At 36.2% G+C, this 23,152-nt stretch overlaps 1 protein-coding gene across 17 annotated transcripts in view; it reads left to right on the plus strand.

Annotated features, from left to right (window-relative positions):
* The window catches only part of PAM (peptidylglycine alpha-amidating monooxygenase), a 279,664-nt gene that overhangs the window by 247,650 nt on the left and 8,862 nt on the right, over positions 1 to 23,152 (plus strand). For 16 of the 17 annotated variants that reach the window (XM_073802349.1, XM_033853062.2, XM_033853063.2 and 13 more), the window contains 7 exons: positions 8,782 to 8,898; positions 10,598 to 10,670; positions 11,782 to 11,992; positions 12,438 to 12,638; positions 14,609 to 14,724; positions 19,493 to 19,592; positions 21,661 to 21,714. In XM_073802349.1, the coding sequence (XP_073658450.1) occupies positions 8,782 to 8,898; positions 10,598 to 10,670; positions 11,782 to 11,992; positions 12,438 to 12,638; positions 14,609 to 14,724; positions 19,493 to 19,592; positions 21,661 to 21,714 (872 nt within the window). Of the gene's footprint in view, positions 1 to 8,781; positions 8,899 to 10,597; positions 10,671 to 11,781; positions 11,993 to 12,437; positions 12,639 to 14,608; positions 14,725 to 19,492; positions 19,593 to 21,660; positions 21,715 to 22,627; positions 22,699 to 23,152 lie in introns of those variants that run through there. The other variant, XM_073802354.1, reaches the window with a different exon arrangement.

The raw sequence follows: 23,152 nt of genomic DNA on the forward strand, positions 1-23,152 counted from the left end.
AGAGGCTGGAATCGTTTAATAGAAAAAAATAAAAAGGGATCTGTAAAGGCCAGCTTGGGGTAGATGACACAAGACTGTGAAACAAGAGCCACATAAGAACATTTTCTGGGACATATATGGCCGTCCTAGCTGAAGACCTGCTTTTTCCTGGCCTCTTGCTTTCATCTAGATAACCAGTATCATGTGTAAATAGATTCCAGTTCCATTACCAAAGCCCCAGTGTGTTTACCCTGATAAATGGCACTGACAAAGGGCCAAAAATGCAAGACTTTTTCAGGGCAGTCATGCTGATTTAACTCATTAAATCTGTTTCTTCTTTCTTCTTCTTTTTTATCTTTCAGGTGTAAGAATATTTGTTATCTCTCTTTCCTTCTGCCTCTCTTGTATTTCCTGTTGGCCTCTAGCAGCCTTTGCAATCCATGGTTGTGAGGAAGTTCTCTTCTGGCACTCGGATCTCTGCTTTTAACATTGTCTGCTTTAATATTCATAAAGGGAATAAGAAGTGGATTACTCTGTTAGTTATTTTGTAGGAAAATAGATTCGGATGTGTGGGCCCTGCTCGTTGAATGGTCATACATGACCATCCTTCCTACATGTATAAGTTGCATTGTATAGAATAGACACGTACATAATTTTTCTTTTTCCTCATTGACTATCCAAGGATTATACAAAGAAAAAGACAGCACTTTCCAGAATAATTTATTATGTGTTAGTGAGAGACAATGGAAATTAAAAATGGGGTGGAAATTGCATTCTTGTTGCTACCACTGTTTGGATAGAAAGATGAGAAATCCTGTATTAATTTTCCTCAGAATCTTTCCCATCCTGATACTTCTCATGTTCACAAAATTATAAGTTCCATAAGGCTAGAGCTTGTTCTAAATCAAATCTTAGTAGTCTATATCCCCTAATTTTTTGTAGTTGATCATTCTTTAAGTATCAGACAGTACTTGGAGTTAATAATAATCCCTAATTAATACTCAGTACTCAAAGCTCTTTTGATATCACAAAAACTGTCTTTATAAGTAGTATTACTCTTCATTTCTACCTGATAGCCTTGATCAACTCTTACTTTTCTACTTAATCATGCTAAATAAGCATAGCAACAAAATAATAATAATAATAGTAGTAATAATAATAATGATGATGATAAAACACTTACCCTCCTGAAAGATGACTGTCAACTCCCTTTCTCAATTTGATTTCCATTTTCTTCCCTGTCAGTATGGCTTCTTCTAGTTAAAATAGGAAATGCCTATTACCAGCAGGGTGTAATGAAACTTTAAAGAGCCTCTTGTCTGCCCTGGTGCTCGGGCAGCATGGCAGCTAGAGCTCTTTAAATGCCTCCCAGCAGGAGCTGGGTAGCTCCTGCCTCAGTAACAGCTGTTCCTCGGTCTCTGTCAAAATCACCACCATTGTCAGAGGCTTGCTTCTTGGCCTTTCTTTTATTTATCTCAGCTATAGCTGAGGTTCTACTGTGCCGGCCTCACATCACATACCCTCTTAAGTAAATCATGGGTTTTATCCCTAATTTTTAGGTGCTAAAAGGTGTTTCCATTATACCACTTGTCATTTCTTCACATGCAGTTGGAAGGGATTTTGGAAGTTTTATCACTTGGAATTCTTTCCGTAACCAATAAGGGAGAAAACCCAGCACAAACTAGCTTAGGAAAAGGAATTTATTAGTTTGTATAAATAAAAACTTTAAGGGTATGGTAGCTCAAACGACACCACCAGCACCTATTTAACACAATTTTCTCCTGGTTGGCTCCATTCTTAGACCCTGATTGATCTTTCTCCCCACTTGCAGCTTCAGAATTATAGAAGAGGTAGTCTATTTCCCTGATGTAGGTCAACAGGAGATCCTTAAATGGAGACTTTCAGTGTTCTAAAACACTGTCAGTGTTCTACCTGACTTTAGGTCATATTTCTTGCATCCTAAACCAGTCACTGTGGGCAGAGGAATGAAATCCACTCTTTTTTTTTTTGTGGTACGCGGGCCTCTCACTGTTATGGCCTCTCCCGCTGCGGAGCACAGGCTCCGGACGCGCAGGCTCAGAGGCCATGGCTCACAGGCCCAGCCATTCTGCGGCATGTGGGATCTTCCCGGACCAGGGCACGAACCCGTGTCCCCTGCATCGGCAGGCGGACTCTCAACCACTGCGCCACCAGGGAAGCCCTGAAATCTGCTGTTTCGCTTAGCCTAACTTTTTGTTCTATCCTTGGAATTGAGAGTAGAGTTGACATTATCAAAAGCAAGTGGACTGAGAGTGAGGCTCAGAATGTTGGGTCAACTAAAGAAAAACTGAGGTTTCATTAGCACAAAATGGGGCAGTAGACCCTGGGCACCCAGAATAGCAAATGTCCACCAGAGAGCTCATCTCCAGCTTCCTGCTGGGACATCTGTAAACAAAATCTTCCATAGTCATCTGGAGCTTGAACTCTCAGTGCCAACAAATGCCCTAGATATGAGACATACTTTCCAGTTATGGGACTCATCTAGATGTCATAAAGTTCTTCATTATGTTAAACTCACATCTGTGTCCTGTAACTTCACCTTCATGACAGCCAAATGCAAAATGAATTTACTCCCATTTATTCATGTCAATTATTTGCATATTTAAAGAAAGTCTTATCTTCTCCAGACTAAATATCCCCCAGGCCCTCAGCCAGTCTTCATACTGACATGATACTTTCATCTGAAGGTGCTCTGGTTTCTCAGTCCTTTAAAGTGTTTGGTTGAGAAGTGGCCACAATACCTCATGTGTTAGCTGATCAGCAATGCAATTACTTTCCTTGATGTGTATTCTAGATATCTATTAGTGTAAAAGGGTTCTATTCACTTTTCTTCAGCAGTCATATCTTGTGTTGCCTTGTTACTCTGTGTTGAATTTGTAATCTACTAGAATCTCCAAATGTATTTCATGAAATTGTGCTGAAGTTTTTACTGGAAATTTATACTTATGCAGTGCTTTAAAAACACTGAATTCAGGATTTTATTCCAATTACATTTCACTCATTAGGTTTAGCATTGCTTCAATTTACAGATATTATTTTATTCTTAATTAACCAGAGAATGAGCTGTCCTTTCCAGCCTGGTATTAGGTCTGTTTGATGAGCTTGCCTTTCACATCTTTATACATTTTGTTTATAAAATTGAATAGTTGAATGATTGGTTTAGCAAGTTTTGTCCTTAGAGATGTGGTCTTCTGGGAATCTTCTCCCATTTGCCCTCCAAAAATTTGTTCACAGACCACCTCTTCATCAATGTTTTATGGACCCTTGTGAGGTTCTATTGTTTCAGAAATCTATCTGCTTTCTAACTTTCATAAAAATCAGTTCAAGATTTGCCTCCCTAGTTTTCTGGAGTCTCTGTTAAGATATATCTGCTTGAGGTCCTGCTTCTGTATCTGCAAATTCTTTCATACCTTAAGATTAATTGGGCCTGGAAAATTGAACTCAAAATGACTGAGTGGTACCTTAGTATCTTCACATCTGAGAGAAAATTGTAAGGAGTTCTACAAAAAGAATGTTTCCATAGTCTACCCTTTTCTCTCATATTGCCATTTCCAGTTTTACTCAAGCCATTTTCTTCCAGTTTTATGCCACTTTCTCTGATTCTTCTTGGCTATGTGACTATTCTTCCTATCTCTTCTACATCTACAAATTAAATTTGATAACTGGAGGGGAGATTCTCCAGTCCAGTGAGGTCAATCCTAGTAAGAGAAAACCACATGTTTTTGAAGACAGGAGACCTGGGTTTGAATCTTGGTTACCACCTCCTACCTTTGAGACCTGTATCAAGACATGTGAACTCCCTGACTCTGTTCCCTAGTCCAAAAAAATGAAGACTTTAAAAAGTGCCTCACTCTGTTGAGTAATAAAAAGCACTTTGTTAAGTGACTCATTCCCAGTGGCCTTATTGATGGAACAGAGCCCAGTGCTGTGATACCTAGTTCTTTGTTCTTTTCATCCCTATTTGAGATGTCTCTAGTGGTAGGTCCATCAGGACACTAAATAGTCACACTGGTTTCTTTTCCTACCTTTTTTCTTCCTCATAGGAATTTTTCAATGTGTATATATTCAGAAGTAAGTGTTTTTAACATAGTATTAAATTATATTCCATTTAAAGTCTTTGGTCTTATTATGGTATGTCTTTGCTTTCCTAATGTTGAGGGTACATTTCCACTTATTTTCTCACTTGAAAACCTATGGTCCTTTCTCCAGCCTCTTAATTTATATAATTACAACATTATATTTTACTTCTCTCTTCAGTTGCTATTATTTATTTTGCATTTCCTTAATTTTGATTGATGGCACAGAAGTTTATTTTCTCCCTATTCTAGTTCCTTTGTGTGAGAATATTGCAAAGCATTTCTTTTCATCCTTATCTAAACTGTTTGATTAGCTGCTAATGTGCAAAATCATTAATGGGGGATTCAAATTTCTAAAATAAAGAACTGATGGATTCCAGCCCACAGCCCACAGTTCAGTCTTTTCCGCTGAGTGCTTTTTCAGAGAAGCAAACAGAAATCAGCAGTGCTCCAGGCACTATGTGAAATGTGCAGGGTATTATTATATCCTGTAAAAAGTTAAATGTGGTTGAAATAAAGACCTCTCTGCAGCATATAATGCAGGGTAGCTGCTTTAGAACACTAAATAAGCAGTTTGCTATAGCAACAGTGTATCCAGCTCTGTAATCTGACATCTGTTTGTGAACTATTAGAGCGTTACTTTTCTTTGAATTAGAAAAGAGTTTATAAATTACTTTATTTGGCAGATTTAATGTGAGTGTGTGTGTGTGTGTGTGTGTGTGTGATTTTCCCATTTCAGAAAAACATCAATTCCTTTTATTACTTGCCCTGTGTAACTGCCAGGGGCCAGCTGTTAGTTGCATGAGGCTCCAGTGATCCCAAGTGAAAGGATTAGGGCTCATCAACCAATCCACTGAGGGACTGAATGTCCCTTGATGCTGCCAGTTTAAACATATAGACATCTGGTAAATGGTATCACAAAAGATTTTCAGTGAAATGGTTGGGCCTATTGTGGTTAATTCCTTAAAGCTATGATCTTTCTAAGAATTCTAGAATGTTATTATTTGTTATTTATGTTACTGAAGTAAATTAGTATGTTCAAATGATGCTAATATCAGTAAATTCAAGAACTTGCCTAATCACTGAGATGCTTAATGGATATGGGGAAGTGTAGTAATACTATGACTAATAATCATAGAGCCAAATACCATAGGAAAAGTGGTTAGTCTAAAGCGTCACATAAAATGCCCTCTGTACATGCTAATGACATGGGAGTAATTTGTGATAATAAAAAAAACACTAAAAAACAAACCATATTATTAGTTGTTACACTGTAATGAGATACTAAGAAAAAAATCTTGATAAGTTGACAGATCTGATATTTTCTGTGTATCCAAATTTTTATTATCAAAATCTGATTTATTTACTCTGTAGCTTATTTACTTTGTTACTTATTTTTCTTTTGGCTTTCATTTGCTATTTCACAATTTATTATAACATCACCAAAAAATGGTTAATAAAATAAAAGAGTATGATCCTCAAATTAGTTAATTTTGCTATTTTTCCCACCATTAGAAATCTGACATTTCTAGATTGTGAGTATAGATGCCCACACACAATTTAGGTTTGTGACAGCAAAATATCAACTACTTGATACATTTTTTTCTGTATTCATGAGCAGTGCAGAACAGTACCATTGATAAAGGATGTTTTCACTTACCTACGCATCAGCTACATTTCATTCGATCTGACTAGCATTGGGACTGTGAGTCGGGGTTTATTTATGTTTCTTCCTTGACATAGCTTGTTTTCTTGGAAGCCAAGCTCAATATCGCAGGTTCTTGACTTTGAGCTTACATGGCTGCCAGAGAGTAATTTAAACTAGAGTTTGCATTTTTAAATATTTAAGTGTCTGGAGAAATAAGCTGAAGCTATAAAAAACATGATTTAAATTAGAGGAGGTCAACATATGCTCTTGAACGTGGGGGTGGGGAGATGTACTTTCTCTCCATCATAAGTTGTAGGAATGTTATTTCCTAAAATAGTAGGACCAGAGATTTAAGACTGATGGTGAATATTTAAGTGAATGACAAGACAGACCAAAGAATTGCTGTTGCTGCAACCTATTGCTTGAGGAAATCATGAACAAGTAAATATGTCAGGCTTCCTCTATGGTTTGTCATTTTGCAGATAAGAGATATGGAATTAGGTATGCTGAGGTCTGATAGGCTCCAGTGTTATCAAGATATGCAATAGGCAATTGGACTGCCACTGTTATTAGCTGTCAGTGGTGGGTCAGAACACTGTCTGCATGTCAAGTGGATAGCACTTAGTAAGAATTATGAGGACTCGGTAACTTTCCATATTACTAACTCCTAGGTGGGGGTGGGGTGGAGAAGTAATGTACTAGTATATTCCATGCCCAAGTAAATAAACTGCAAGAATAAATGAAAATTTTAGGAAATACAAAATGGAAAGGGAAATCTAAGTATAATCAGTGGATTTTATCAATATCAATATCCTGGTTATGATATTGTACTGTAGTTGTGCAAAATGCTACCATGGAGGAAACTAGGTAAAGTGTACACAGAATCTCTCTGTATTATTTTTTCTTGCAACTGCATGTAAATCTACAGTTATCTCAAATTTTCTTTAAAAAAAAAAAAGGGAAAACAAATTTTAACTCCTTAAAGTCAGAGAAAACATAATTTTCACATTATTTAAATTACCATTATGCCACTACAAATCATGAAATGTTTCTGAATAATGAGAAATATGACTTAGGTCTTAAAAGAAATGATAAATGAAGAGACTTTATCCTATTACATATGAATATAAAACTGTAACATACTATGAGTCCTAGACATACTGAACTTAAGTTATCCAGTATCATAGACAAGTTGTTAAAAATATAGATCACTGATGGTTGAATCCAGTACCTTTGTTTTCTAGGGGAATTGGTATGATGTTTTTAGTACAGAAAGTCACATTGAAAATACAGTTTCAGATATAGGATAAACTCTGGTGTTTCATAGTACTGAGAAAGAGTTACTTCACGTTTGCTCTTTACCAGTGTCTCCTGATTTAATAATACCTTGTATATTCTTACATTGGTTCGAACTAATAAAATTTTATATTTCAGTTTAATAGTGATCTCATGACTGTCTTATAAAATCTGCTCTGTTAGTGATGTTACTTCCATTTTGTTAACTTAGGTATTTTTTTTCTAGGTACTGGTGTGTGGTTTTAACTACACGTAATAGCGTATGTAAGCAATATTACTTAAGTTTTAGGTTGAGAAAGCTGAATCAATATTTTTTATTCAGTTGAATGCATCATTAATAAGAACTGCTTCAGGGACTTATTAGTATCTTTCAGGAAAAAAATACCCAAAAGACTATGACAGTCAAGAAGCTCAAATAATTGTGATGTATATTTTTAATGGCAAGAGAATGTAATTTTGAAATGTTTGTTCTCCTACTGGGACTTTGCATAAGTAATACTAACCAACTAATCAATAGAGGTATGACAGATTTGAGCAGTCTGTCGCCTTCCAAATTTGCAAATGTCTCTCCATAAATATTTAATATTATTCAGATTCTTTTGCTTCTACAGTTGAACTACAAAATATTAATAGTTTTTTTCACAGACTTGTCTGATTCTATAAGGGAAATTCTATTTTACAGAAATATTCATCTGGCAAAATATATATATTATATATTTTTATGCCCCCCAACACCCACACACATATGGCTTAACTATGTGCTGATCAATTCCTTGCTTTTGAAAATATAAGTTAGTCTCTTGGCGCTTTGTATATTTTCCTCTTTCACATAAGCTTACATTAGAAGAGCTTATCTTTGTTATTTATCCCAAATAATTTCCAAAACAGGTATTTAAATAAGTACAATGTCTGTGATAACTGTCAACTTAAAGAAAGATACTACTAACAATTCAGATAGAAATATAAATGAAAAATATATATAAACATACATGTTCATAATATTTTATAATAACCTGGAAGGTACAGAGTTAAAAAAGCAGAAATTGTCATATTCATTTTAGTGTTTACATTAATTATTATATAGATGTCAATTTTGTACTTACAGAAAAATTGTTATATGGAGAAAGTTTTATGTCTCTAAACACATTTTTGTTTCAAGAATCAATTATGGTTTATATTTTTGAAATATTTTGAACATTCCGTTCTACATCCTAAAATATGTATTTGCATGTTGTACCTACAGCAAGTAAAATAGCAAACATAGTTTTGATCACTATCCTTCCTGCTATCATTTACACTTTCCTTATCATTGCACAAAAAGTTGTTATGCCTTTTCTAGTTTGAAAGAAAATAACTATTGAATTAAAACATTTTGAAGAGCCTTTGAAAAAAATTAGTTACTTTAAGAGTTCTAGGTAGTGTTTCTCAAAGTCTCATGTGAATATGACTCACCTGGGGATCTTGTGAAAGTGCCGATTCATATTTGGTACGTCTGAAACCTTGCATCTCCAGGCACTGCCCATGCTGCTGCTCCACTGACCATTCACTAGTTCTTCAGGCTAATGGTATATCTGAAGTGTGAAGGGCAAAGAGTCAAAGAGTGAAGTCAGGCGCATCTGAGCCCTTCTCTTGATTCTCTATTTAAAATCTCAAGTGAATGGTCTGCATTTCTCAAGTTCACTCATGTTTCTGATTGGTTTATTTTCCATTCTAATGCTTTTTTTTTTTTTTTTTTTTTTTTAGCTCTTTTGACAGTAAGTTTGTTTACCAGCAAAGAGGTCTCGGGCCAATTGAAGAAGACACTATTCTTGTCATAGATCCAAATAATGCCGCAGTACTCCAGTCCAGTGGAAAAAATCTGTGAGTTAAATTACTTGACTATCTTTCATTTTCTAAAGAGGTGGTTCTAAACCCTGACTGAATATTAGAATCACCTGGGACGCTTCCAAAAATTAGATTGAGATTTAGTCTGGGAGCAGGCCCAGGTATCAAAATAGTAGTTTGAAAGCTCCCCAGGTGATTCTAGTAGGTAGTCAAGCTTCAGAGAGAATTGATACACATGCTAATGAAGTGACTTGCTACTCAGCTAGATCTGAAGGATAAAAAAAAAAAAATTCTTGAACAGAAAAGTTACATAACCAAATTCACCAACCAATCACCATTAAGAAAAAAGCCTTCTCTCTTCCCATCTCAAAGTGAAGACTAAACAAATGTCACTTTCAGCTTTCCATAGCATGCATAGGTAATTTGACTTTGAAAGCTGCTCATTATTTGGTCTTATTCCTAGATGGCATTTGGCAGCCAAAAAAAGTTGGCTGATATTCATGTTCATTGAAAGAAAGGGACACCTGCTTACAGAGTGTCCACAACAGCTATAACCTGGCAGCGTTAGGAGCTATACCCTACTCCATCTGCTTAGGCACAGGGAAAGCCAGCTTCTTTGAAAGGCGGGGAGCCATCCACTTTGAATGCAGCTGCTTATGGAGATGGTAATAATTAGCTTTTTATAGGATTCTAAGATGGTGAGTCAGGGGCCAACTTCTAATATGCCAGCCCCAGCACTCATTGTGTCTGAACCTGTCTCTTCAGTGCTCTACCCATTAATCAGAAGCATCTCATTCCAGAAAGGAATTAAAGAGGAAGGCAGAGCAACTGCTGCTAAATCAGCTTGGCCAACAGTGGGGTTTCTATGTTGAAAGCAAATCATAAGTCTCACATTCAGTCACCAAAAGAGAGATCTAGTTCAGTTTATTAGTCAAGATCAGGGTGTTACATTCTTGGCTCATGAAAAAAAAAATCTGTGATTACAACACCTTGCAAAGGCTAGAAGCTGACAAACGTAGCTTGTGGATTGTCAGGTTTGACCACAATCACATTAAGACATTGTCCATGTGTTTTTAACTCTGTCCAAGTTCCTTAAGCCTGTGAGTCTCTGTCCACGTTACAGTTCTTTTATCCAGGTCGTTCCAATTGATTTGTTAAACAGATTAACCTTCTCTAATGATTATCCAGCACACCACTTCTCTTTGCTCAGATGATCACAGCCCATGTCTGCTGGAAGTTGTTTTCTTTGGGTTTTACTGTCTTTAGTAGGTACTTTTAAAGCTTTTCAGTCATATATTTAATATTTTATATTAGTACAGCATTATATTACCTTGCAGCATATTTAAGCAGCATATTCAAACCATATAAATCCATTTATAATTCTCTAGACAATTTGTTTTATACACATTTCTTTAGGATCTTAGAACTTGTTTTCAAATTGATGTTACTTGTGTTATTTAATATACCATACTTTATAATATTTGTAATTGATACGTAGGCTTCGTGTATAGATTTTTAGATGGTTAAATACCGCTTAAGATTTTTCACAAGGAGGTCTCTCCTTGTGGGTATTTTCATTTAACAATTCATTTTGGTCTTTTCTTTAGTAATACAGGTATACATTTATCAGTTTTTAAATTTATATTGCCTTTACAAATTAATTAGCAAAAAAATGTCCTCTCATGTATGCTTTGGGAGTAATTATATAATTAAGACAATTATCTTTATTTTGCAGGTTTTACTTGCCACATGGCTTAAGTATAGATAAAGATGGAAATTATTGGGTCACAGATGTGGCTCTTCATCAGGTAATCTTCCATTTGGCAGTTATTCAAATAGAAGTTAATGAAGTTATGCTTTCAAAACGCTCTGGAGTTGTCTGGGTCTTTTTTTATTTTATTTTATTTATTTTTTTACACAGCAGGTTCTTATTAGTTATCTGTTTTACACATATTAGTGTATATATGTCAATCCCAATCTCCCAGTTCATTCGACCACCACCACCCCCCGGGTCTTTCTTTGTGACCCAGAAAGTTTATAGCAAAAGAATGGAACAGCCATGTCTGAAATGGTGCTTTTAGAACTCAGTGCTAGGAAAAACTTACATGTAAATGATCAAGTCACCCTTCTCTGTGTGGCTGGCAGGAATCTTAGGGCCAGATGTGAAGCTTCACTCTACCAACTGTTTGGGCTCTCCCAACCTCCTTAGGTTCCATATCTGCTTTTCTTTCCTCTGTCCCCAGGTCTTAGTTCTTTTTTTCCATATCTGCTTTTCTTTCCTCTGTCTCCAGGTCTTAGTTCTTTTTTTTTTAATCACTTTATGTGTTTTATGTATTTTTCTTAAGCTACCTTAATCTTCTATAAATTGAGCCAAAGTCTCTAGTATATACATTTATATGTAAAACAGCAAATCTTTGTTCTTTTTATAGGAAGTTATATTTCCATTAGGGTATATATCATAATGTCTTTCCCTTGAAAGGTAAGCTCATGTTTAATACCTGTTTAATGAGTAGATGGGAAAGAAGTAGGAAAAGAAAATAGAGCTCAGAAGGCATAGCTAGTCTTCAAACATCATCTCAGTAAACATTTATTGCTCTTGTATTGTCTGGAGAGCGTTCTACTATTAGCTAAGGAAAGACAAAAAGGAAGTGTGGGGATGGGTGGAACAGGACATCCATACTAGTCTCCATTCACCACTAATGACCTGGATGACCTTGGGCAGGTCACTTAATCTCTATAAGCCTCATTTTTCATATGAAGGAATCAGACCAGATGATTTCTAGAGTCCCATCCAGTTCTGAAAAGTACCTGCTTTTAAATAAGTCTCTGAAAGCTTACGCTCTGGTTGCCTTAGTCAGGTGGGTGTGTGTCAGTTATAACCATGCAAAGTGGGTAAAGCTTTTGTTCTTTTTTTAAAAGGTGTTCAAACTGAATGCAAACAATGAAGAAGCCCCTCTGTTAATCCTGGGAAAGAGCATGCAACCAGGCAGTGACCAGAATCACTTCTGTCAACCTACTGATGTGGCTGTGGATCCAGACACAGGAACCATCTATGTATCAGATGGTTACTGCAACAGTCGGATCGTGCAGTTTTCACCAAGTGGAAAGTTCATCACACAGTGGGGAGAAGGTACTCAGTAAGACTCTTGATCTCTCATTATAATTATTGGCCAACATCATTAGGAACAAGAGATTGGCCACCCCTCACATTCTTTAGGATGTAATTGTCCCCTGGAGTGAGGAAAACAGGGCCTCCTTATGCATCCAGTTGGCTGTTCTCACACACACACACACACACACACACACACACACACACGCACGCACGCGCGCGCGCGCGCGAGTCTTATAAGAGGAAAAAGAATGCTTCTACCCAAAAACTTTAAAGTTTGTCCAAATAGGGAGAAAATCTGTAATGTGTTTGTGGGTAAGAGGTATTAAGTGCTTTAACTTCTTTTTCCCCTGGTTCCAGATACTTAGTGGTTTACTATCATGAATTTTGAAAATTATAAAACTTTAGAGTCAGACTTTGGGTGATTTTACAAATTGTAAATCTGAGGTTTTTCTTTGTTCTGTAGAGTCTACTGAGAGCAATCCTAAACCAGGCCAGTTCAATGTTCCTCACAGCTTGGCCCTAGTGCCTCATTTGGGCCAATTATGTGTGGCAGACAGGGAAAACGGTCGGATCCAGTGTTTTAAAACTGACACCAAAGAATTTGTGCGAGAGATTAAGCATGCGTCATTTGGAAGAAATGTATTTGCAATTTCATATATACCAGGTATTTCATCTTTATTTTTTGTGTTTTTTCATACTACACTCTATTCTTAAAAAGTATTTGTCTTATCTTAATACGCTCTTATTGTAATTTTTTTATTAAGGGATTGAAGATGACTTATATATCAGATCTTAAAATTTTTAAAACTGTTAGTGCATTGTACATCATTTTCAACTCAAGTGCCACTGTTCTTTATCGGGAAATAATGAAGAACTCAAAAGATTTAGCAACTGTTTGTGATGGATTAAAAAATGGTTCCCAAACGTTGATTTTTATTTTTCCTTAATTATGGTCATTTGCTTTAGTTATTAAATGATTAATATTATGTCTTCACACATCATCAACAGATGGTATATGTTGATAAAACCAGTATTCAAAATACTTCTGCTTCACATTTTTTTAAAGAGTGTCAGCCAATTTTTTAAAGATAAATAGGTGATGTAAGTGAGGCTTATGTGTAAATGTCAGGAGAAATGATCAATGAAATCTGGAATTTTTTTCTCATTTTCAAAATAGATTTCTTGACTTAAAGAAACTCAGAAAAATAATCCAAACTTACAAAATAAAGTTCATTTAATTCATATTAAAAAATAAGTTAGCATAAGATTTCTTTATATCATGAATACTGAACAACTGAAAATATATTTCTAGAATTTATATACAATTTTTGCAATTACTTAGTAAATATATCTATACCTATATTAAAGTTGCATTAACTACATGGTTATCACTATAATATTTATATTTCTTATGCTATTAAAGTTGTGTATGGCTACTATCTTCTGAGGCAGCCCCCAATTTATTTAGGACATGGAATAAAGGGACTCAAGTGACTGAAATAGGAAGAAGTTTGGCTTCACTAAGGAATAAGTAATAAAAGAAAGTAATAAAGGACTCATTAATGTCAATGAAAGATAAATTCTCGTGTTCGTTTTTACCTCATATTTAAAGAATAAATTTGGCAAGACGATTTACTTAACAAAGAGGGCGATCCAGTTCATAATGAAAAAAAATAAATCAAATATGAGGAGAAAAACAATCAGGAGAAAAGATGAGAGGAAATCTGGTTAAAAAGAGAATCTCAGCAAAAGACAAAGTGTATTATAATTGGAATTCTCTCTACAACGTTACACAATAGTAATTGATGTTGATAGTGTTGTTTTTTCTTAATATGATGTGCTAAAGACCCCTATCCTGAAATCCTTAGAGAAAGATGAAAAACTCTTCAACACTGGTTTAGTATTTTGTATATTTTAGTGTTTTAATTCTTTAAAACATAATATTCAATCATCTGAAGTATTTATTTAACCAAAACATCACAGTTTCCATTATTTTGGATAAACACTACTATACTAAGAAATATAATTTTACTTCAAAGAGTATTCATGGAATTAATATAAAAAGATGGTCTAATTTTTTTAATTAGGAAAAAATGTCTTTGATAATCTGAAATATGCATCTCACATTTTCAAGTGTTAGTTGTTTAAAATCGGACCATTCTTCTATCTACAGTGTAACTTCACTTTCTTTGCGTATTTTTCTCTGATTCTACTTGTAGCTATAGTAGATATTACATATTTTTTAAAAGATCTGATACCCCAGAATGATTGCCTTAAATAACCTGACTCTTCCCATCCCTATTTAGAATACCTGTGATGTCTATATATCTATTCCTCTACCTATGTCATCTCCTCCATATCTATGTATTCCTGATTTCTACTGGCTTCCTAAGTGGAACAAGCTTTGCAGTTCCTGGTTTTTCTATTACAAGGAAGTTAGTCTCCTAACCTGTTTGCCCCTTATCTTATTACTCAGAAAGAGACATCTGCTAAGTATTTTGTTTTCTACTTTTGTTGCCAATTGGAGGAACCAGGTTGACCCTACATTTCTTGTTTGTGTGATGTACACACATGTATTGAAAAGCCCGTCTTATCCATACTTTAAAAGAAGGTTGACTGGATATGTTTTCACAGGTTTGCTCTTTGCGGTGAATGGGAAGGCTTACTTTGAGGACCAAGAACCTGTACAAGGATTTGTGATGAACTTTTCCAATGGGGAAATTATAGACGTCTTCAAGCCAGTGCGCAAGGTATTCACATACATTAACTATGTATCAGTTTTCATGAGAATAAAACTAAAATATGAATCTTGGAATTCGATTTATACTTGAATAAGTTTTTAAAAACTTAAAGGACATGTGATTACTTTCTTAGCGAGGTTGATGGGAGTGCTGTATACTATGTTTTATTTAGAATAAATGTCCTTATCTATTCCTCAGTGAATTTCTTCAGATGCAAATTAACACTGTACGCAATTCTAAGGTTCTTAGTTGATTTGCACACAAGAGCAGGTTTAAATTCACTGTAGTTAGATTATCTAAAATGTAAGTCTTTTCCTGGTTTCATCCAAGTAAAGAAGATACCACAATATGTTAAACTATAATTTTATAGTTCTCTTAGATTCAACAGAAATCGTGTTTGCTTTTTTTTTATGCTATGACTACACTGAGCAACAAGACTTGAAAATAGCACTTCTTAGAATGTATTCAAGTTCTAGAGATTTGGTTTAGGTAAAAGACTAAAGTCTAGTTTTGACCTCACAATGGTATACCACTGTTTATTCTAACAGTGCTTTTTACAAACACAGTGACTGTGGTGCGGTGTGCCCATAGCCCTCTGTCTCCTCAGTTTGCTTTCTTTGCAAAATGATTGCCAAAATGATCAGAATGCTCATATACACTGCCTGAATGTGCTTGTGGTACATAGATTTTAGCTAAAATGCTGCAAATAAGAGTTATTTTTCAAAATTTGTAAAGATTTATCAGCTTTGATGGATCAAAATGCAGCTGTAGTAAGCCACTGGATAAACCATATTTCCATACTGAAATTCCTATAGTATTCTATAAGACACCAAATTTGCTAGCTTAAAAAAAAAACACTTTACAATGCCAATGTTAGAACACTGACAGCCAGTCTGGGATTTATTAAAATTCATTCTAGAGCTATTAATTAAGTACCTACTCTGTGTCAGGCATTATGCTAGATACTAAGGATACGATGGTGAACAGAACAGGACACAGCCTTTCCCTCAGTTGAAGTTTAACAAAACTTACAGGATCCAAGTTGAACCAAACTGAATCTGAAGTAAATATTCCTGTACAAATTTCTTTTTTTTTTTTTTTTGGAGTTTCTATTGATACATAACAAACAGGACTTTTCGTAGAAGTATTTCACCTGAAAAGCAATAAGCAATCAAATATCCAATCATAATAGCCCTTCAGAAAGAAATTCACTACATCGATGATAGGTATTTTACCTCAGTACTGTTTCAGATCCTGACTGATTATCTGATCTTCATTGTTTCGCTGCTTTGAGCTTCTTCATATCTATTGATAAAGAAAGTGAGATACTTCACTTCCTTTCAGGTCTTCACTTTGCATTAACAGTGTTTGCTTGATTGTTCTTTTAATAATAATGAACTATGTCAATCAGGATATTAACTTTTAATTCAAATATGCATCTAGAAATCAACACTAAGTGCTAAGCTAGAGGCTAGATTCTAAATGAGCCGTACTCTCGTAAAAATGAGAGCAGCCCTGAATGAAATTTTCAGACAGCCTTGTGGCTAAACATCAGTAGTCATCAGACATTCAGCAATGAATAAGTCACAATATATGGGTCAATACAGCAAACTTGAAAAGAGAGTCTAACTCCAAGATGAAATTTGCTTTTCCTTTCAATAAACAAGACTTGATATTACACCAAAACATAGAAATGTGTTCTGTGTTGACTCAGTAAACTGAAACCGGTTTATGAATCTCTCAGAATTTTCACTTAATTAGATTATCATCACAAAGATTAAGTTTGGGTGAAGGGAATAATGTGGTGTATTGACTCCTATGTAAGAAGTGATTTTTCCTGCAAGTCAAAAGTCAAGTTTTACATAATGTGTCTATCCCGCTGTTTGTGCCTGTCCACTACTTATCTCCTCATACACTTCAGTTCTCCCTCTTCTATTACATTCTTTAGGAATGTTTATGTCTGAATGTATGATCTCCATCTTTACCTCTATGCAGGGAAGCTGAGACAGTAGGACAATAAAGAAGATGATTCTATCAAATGGTGTCAAAAAGTTCTGAGGGCAAAAGATACATAGTTGCCCCCCCACATTCTTGCTCCCATAATCATAGCAAGGACTATGGTCCCTGTCATCGGCTTTCATACACCCCTCAGGCAGGCGTTTTTTTGTCTTCTTTCTTCTGCACAGATGCTCATGTGGAAAAGGAAAGGAATATCCCCACTGCTCCATACCAAAAAATAAAATAAAATAAATCAGAAAGATAGAAAGAAGGGAATAGTAACCCCAGATTCGTGTTATTTCTCCAACCTTAACAATGGAGATTAAAGTCACAGTATTTGACAGTGTTTGAGCCTAAGTTTCACACAAGTGAAATTACATATCCAAAGCTACACAGTAAGTAGCACACCTGGATCTTAAACTCAGGTCTTTTTGACTCGAAAATGTGTTTAATACTGAGGCCACGGGATATATTAAACCATAACATAACTTGGTACAACTTCTTAGAAAACTTCTTTGCTTAATATGAAGTAAGTTTAAACATTATTTTGTGTTAATGCAAACATAGGATATGGAGAACACAAATTCCTTATGAATTTTTAAGACAGAATATAAGATTTTGAGGGCAGATTGCCCTGGGCTGTGTCACCAGATGCCCAGGAAGTTGCTATCATTCTTTTCTCTGATCACTTTTATTTTGTTAGGGAGAAGTACCTCAAGAGAAGATTTCAAAGCCTAGGGTAGATCTTTAAATCTGTCCAACTCTGAAGTCTTAAAACCTAACACTAAATCTTACAGCATAATTTTGTTTCAGATGACACAGAGCAGTAGAATAATTCATTTAAAAGATTATAGTTGAGTGCCTGTGATTGCAGTAGGAATAGAGGTCCCAAAGTCCCATCACTAAGCTTCCCCCTGAACCGCTCCTGGGGCCCCAAAATATTTCCAGCTGAACCCCTGTCTCCCTGGATCAGTTTGAGAACCACAGATAGAGGTTGATTGTTATTCTAGCCTTGAACTGATGACATATTGTGATTAATTTAAAGCAAAGTCCTTACCAATGAATATTTCAAACATTACCCCCTCACCTCTGTTTCTCCACCTATTATAATATTTTTCCCATCAGAAAATATGAAGTACTTTACAACCACATCTTTTGCAAAGCAGTTTCTTAAAACGTATTTTGGCATAGAGGAAGAGCTCCCTGTGATGCAATTCTGTTGCCACCTATTAGCTGAACCCAAAATAAAGATGACCATTTAACGACTGGTTTGGGGGATTTCAGCAAGGCAGTGTTTTGATTTCTGGCTCTCTGTCCTTCTCCTGCACATTTGTCAAGCTCATTTGATAGTTCGAAGGAATGAGCCTCCTCAGCATGGCTGTCTCATTTTTCTTTTCAATGTGACAAATTGTTGCTGATTTTCAAAGCACAGTAGTTTCTCCAGAGCATGTATTCTGCCCCTCCTACAGCGGGCTAAGAAGTGCAGTTAGCCTCATTAGCACCCTTTGTACTCAGCAAACCAAAGTGGACAGATGCTATCTGGTAAGCCCAGAAGTCAGGATAATGTTCCTATTCATACTCACTGATCATATTTTTGAGAATGGTACACTCAAGCAGGCCTCCTGGCCTCAAAGATGAAAAAAATCAGCCACATCCTGCCAACTAGCCAAGACGTGGCACCCTTGAAATCTTCAGTAGACAGATGGAAATGGAAGCAGCACATCTTAAGGCTGCTCTTCAAGAAACCAACTCGGTGACCCCGATAAAGTCACATAAAGGGCTCCCCTGTCTCCTGTGTCCTCATGATTGAGATGGCATGATTTGATATGGAAATATGTCATGAAGAAAGACATATTAAAACACCAGTGTATCTGAAGTAAGTACAAAAACCAGGAAATACTGAAGGGCACACTCAGTTTGTTTCCTTTGCTGACCAAAAATATTGTCAACACTGGGCTTCAGAGTAGAAAACCCGACCTTACTGCTTATCGCCTAGTATGCATTTCAGAAATAATCTGAATGTCCTGAATCTTTGAAATGATTCCTCTTATCAGTAATATAAAAGTACTTTTTAAGGAAGCTTATGATAGCTTGATGAGAATAATAACAAGAATTAAGACCTGGTCCTTTTTAGTTGTACAAATTAAAACTGGCAAATTTGACAATGACTAAAGGTAGAAGAAATATGAAGGCAAAAAATATTATTATTATTTATAAATATAAATAATTAGCTAAATAATGAACACCAACTAATCAAGAGTGTAAAAAAATAATCTGCTTGTAAATGTTCACTTCATTTTTTTTTTTTTTTTTTTTTTTTTGCGGTACGCGGGCCTCTCACTGCTGTGGCCTCTCCCGTTGCGGAGCACAGGCTCCAGACGCGCAGGCTCAGCAGCCATGGCTCACAGGCCCAGCCGCTCTGCGGCATGTGGGATCTTCCCGGACCGGGACACGAACCCGTGTCCCCTGCATCGGCAGGCGGACTCTCAAACACTGCACCACCAGGGAAGCCCTGTTCACTTCTTAAAAGACTTGAAAGTCAGTGAGGAGGCTGCCTCAGTGTTTCCCAGCACACAGAATTATGTCTGGCAGAGGCAGTGTCCAGTGCGTGAAGGGATGACTCTTTCTGGCCTAGAGTTGCTTTGATGGGAATCATTGTTTCTCTGGTCTGAGTAACATGCTTACGGTCTTCTTGTGTGCTGTACTGTGTTTGTCTGCCTTTTCATGAAGACCTCAAGTACAGGCTCACCACCGCACTATGTGCTTCTTGTTTTGGCAGCACTTCGACATGCCTCATGACATCACTGCGTCTGAAGACGGGACCGTGTATGTTGGAGACGCTCACACCAATACCGTATGGAAGTTCACCTCAACTGAAAGTATGACTTTTACAGCATTATTGTCCACATTTTCCCTCAGTTTTATTGCTTAAAAACATGTCAAAAAATTTGCATGTCCGTCTCTTTTTATTGCTAGGAGTAGAGTAGGGAATCAAGGTATGACTGGCAGTTGTTAAAAGACCTGTTGGTAGTCATTTCAGGGATTAACTTTTTTAAAAGCGGAAAGAAACTTTTTTTTTTTTCTGCTGGCAATTATCCCCTTATTTCCACAGATATTCCACAGGAAATTCTTGATGCCTGAAGTAATGTCTGTTACATTGAAAGCCAATGTTAATTCCAACTTAGTTCCAGAAGGAGGAGATGACTCTGGCAAAGCAGAGGGCCTGACTGAGGCATCCCTTCCCACGTGGCTCTTCAGCTCTCAGTAGCTGCTGAGCATCTTGGAAGACCAGCATCTGAGTCAGACACATATCATCCCGAACAGGAAGCCCTCTGCATTTTCCCTTTAGACTTCAGCTTGTTCAAAATACTGAACTATGTTTTCATGTAACTCCAAAAGTGTGTCTGGGGACAGAAGAGTTTCTCTGTCAGGATCAGGCCAGATAGTTTGGAGACTTCTAATTGCAATTTGAGCACTATTTCTAATTCTTAAAAAGTATACTAACATAGCCACCGATACCATACTAAAAACTTAAGTTTTCTAAATTGAACAGTACCAGATGCTTAGTAAGCCACAAACCTCAATGTTCAGAGATGCTTTTAAAATATGGCAGGGTCCAAACAGTAGAAGATGAGGTTAAGGAAAAGAATTGCGGATAATAAATTTGAGGTATCAGGACCTACAACAGCAGTTTTAAATAGAGAAATAATAAAGACTTGTGGACTTGATGAAGATAAGAAATACTGCTTATAATAAGGAAAAATGCAAATTACAACAAGGAAAAAATACAAGGTATAACAAAGAAAAGTAAAATCATGAGTCCAAAAACTTTAATCATATACCGTACAGGTCTTGGAGCCCAAGTTAATTTGGTAACTGTTGTCTTCAGAATTGTCCTTTGAGTAATTTTTGCTGTTTTGTAATAAGGACCCAGTTAGGGCTGAGTGTCCAGAGGTGCCCATGGACTATTCCCCTCCAGCAGTAGCTGCACATTCCCCTGCAAGTGTGCCTCTCCTACCACCTGCCTCGTCAAAGAAGAACCAGAAGGTGTAGGCAGACAGGAAAGCAAAGAGAGATGGATAATTCCCAATTGCATGACTGAACCCAGGCTTTTCAGAATAAAAGATGGATAAATACCTTTCAAGATGGAAAAAACCTCAGAAATCTAACTAGTATCTTCATTTTACAGATAGGAATATGATACTTGAACTCATTAAGATTCCCGTCTAAGGCTCATTATTCCACCCTAGCTGTTGGTACTAAACAGAGATGCATATCCAAGTCACCTGGAGAAGGTTTTCAAAGCACACATGGCCAGACCCCATTCAAGATCTATAGAAAGAAGAAGAGTTATAATATGGGTATTTTGGAAAGACTTCCCAAGTTGTTTTGAAATATCCCCTGATTGAGAAGCACTACAATATAGCATTCAGCTATGAAAGAGAAAAAGCCTTCTGCGCAGTCCAGAATGCAACCAAATAATAAATCTGGGAAAAACAGTACCTTGGGAACAATAGGACTGCCGTAGAAGACTAAACAAGTGTCTTGTGTATTTATGTTGTAGCATTTAACTAGTCAAATCAATCTGTCAACTAGAAGACTGATAAACATGGCAGAACTAGTAGTCAGTCTAAGATGTCCACATGAAAACAGAACTACTTGATAGTTCAGAAATAATACAGAATTGTAAACTCCACATGGAAAATCTCATTTTAGATACGAAGACCTTGGAAATATTATTTCAGCTTTCCCTAGGAGGATTTCATCTAGGATTCATGGACCTGGCACCTCATTAGTGACTTGTATCAAACTCTTTTCTAATATACTCATGTATTTGATGAATTAAAGAAATATTATCTACTGAGAACAATTAATATCAAAATTAAGTTTTCAAACATTCTTTTTGGGGATTCTGATTTTCTCTCTCCTTGCTGTACTGTGTTACAGAAATGGAACATCGATCAGTTAAAAAGGCTGGCATTGAGGTCCAGGAGATCAAAGGTTGGTCAGATTCCTCTTGTGACTTTGAAACCCAAGGCTATGTGTGTTGAATTCTTTTATGGCTCTTGATTGCACTTAAATATTATCAGGCTAAAAATATAATATAATCTGGTAAATTATCGATAACATCTACTGTGTACTTGAGGCTTTAAACCTACATGCTGCCACTGCTTTTTCTGATAAAATGGAATAGTAATAATGAGCTCAAACTCACTGATTTCAAGTGATGAAAAGTGATTGGGGATGTAAGAAATCTACAACAAGTGGGTCAGAGGCATTCAGAGTGGAAAAAAAGTCAGTCAGTCACTTTTGGAAGTTTTAACCTCAGGCAAGTAGAAAAATAACATCCAGCATGCTGGGAAAGGCCTTCTTTAATGGGCTCTAATCTTTAGAGTGAAAAATATCTTTGGAGAGTTAATAATATAGGGGCCTGAAAAGATTAGCTGCTCCCTAAGCTCCAATCTTAGTACCATTCAGCCCCCAGCATTTACTGAGGGCCATCTATGTGTAAGGCACTATAGCAATGGAACTGCCTGACTTCAAGAGACTTATAGCCTGTAAGGACTCTGTGTGTGTGTGTACATACATACATGCATATTCATATATAGAAATAAGTACTACATCATTGGTATGTATTGTAAGACATGGGGGGATGGAATTTAGCTACTGGCAAAACTACTGGGTTCATTTGGAATCCCAGTCAAATTATTTTCTCCCTTTCTTAGGATCAGTTTATATTGATACATTTTCTACTATTTTCAGGGATTTGACATTGTCGTGTAGTTAAGAACTCACTAGAGGTGTTCCTAATGTTTAAGTAGCAAAGTGATTCAATTCTTAGTTGCTTTACAAATGATTCTCCCAGATATTAAGACTTAAGCCTAGGCTTACTTGTTTTCCTTTTTCATGAAAGCAGGTGGAAAAGAGAGGAAGAGAAGCCAGAACCAAGAGGCAATTTAGGGCTTTTATATAGGCAGATAAGAAAATATAGCCGGCTCCAGGTTGGAAGGGGTAAGATAATATTATAAAATAAATAAATAGCAACTGTTTGGCATTTGTAGAGATTCTACCCAGGTGACACTACTGAGTGACATTCATACTACACATATTGAAGAAGTTTCTGATCTGCTATTTTTCTGTTATTGTTATGTAAAGAGTTATCGATAAGTTCTATTCGCCCTGGAATAAAGACGTTGGAAAAGATACCATTATTAATAAGAGCTGTCATTTATGGAGGACAAAAAATGGACTATACAGAGAATTAAGGTTAATCCTTACACCAGCCATATGTTAATTGCTATTATCCCCATTTTACATATGTGAGAAAATTGAGGGTCAGAATTACTACTAAGATATCAAATGGCAGAGCCAGAAGTTAAACCAGTCTGGCACCAAAGCTATGCTCTTAACCACTATTACTGTACTGCTGAGGAGAGAT

This window comes from Tursiops truncatus, chromosome 3 (genome assembly GCF_011762595.2).
Source record: "Tursiops truncatus isolate mTurTru1 chromosome 3, mTurTru1.mat.Y, whole genome shotgun sequence".
NCBI lineage: Eukaryota > Metazoa > Chordata > Mammalia > Artiodactyla > Delphinidae > Tursiops > Tursiops truncatus.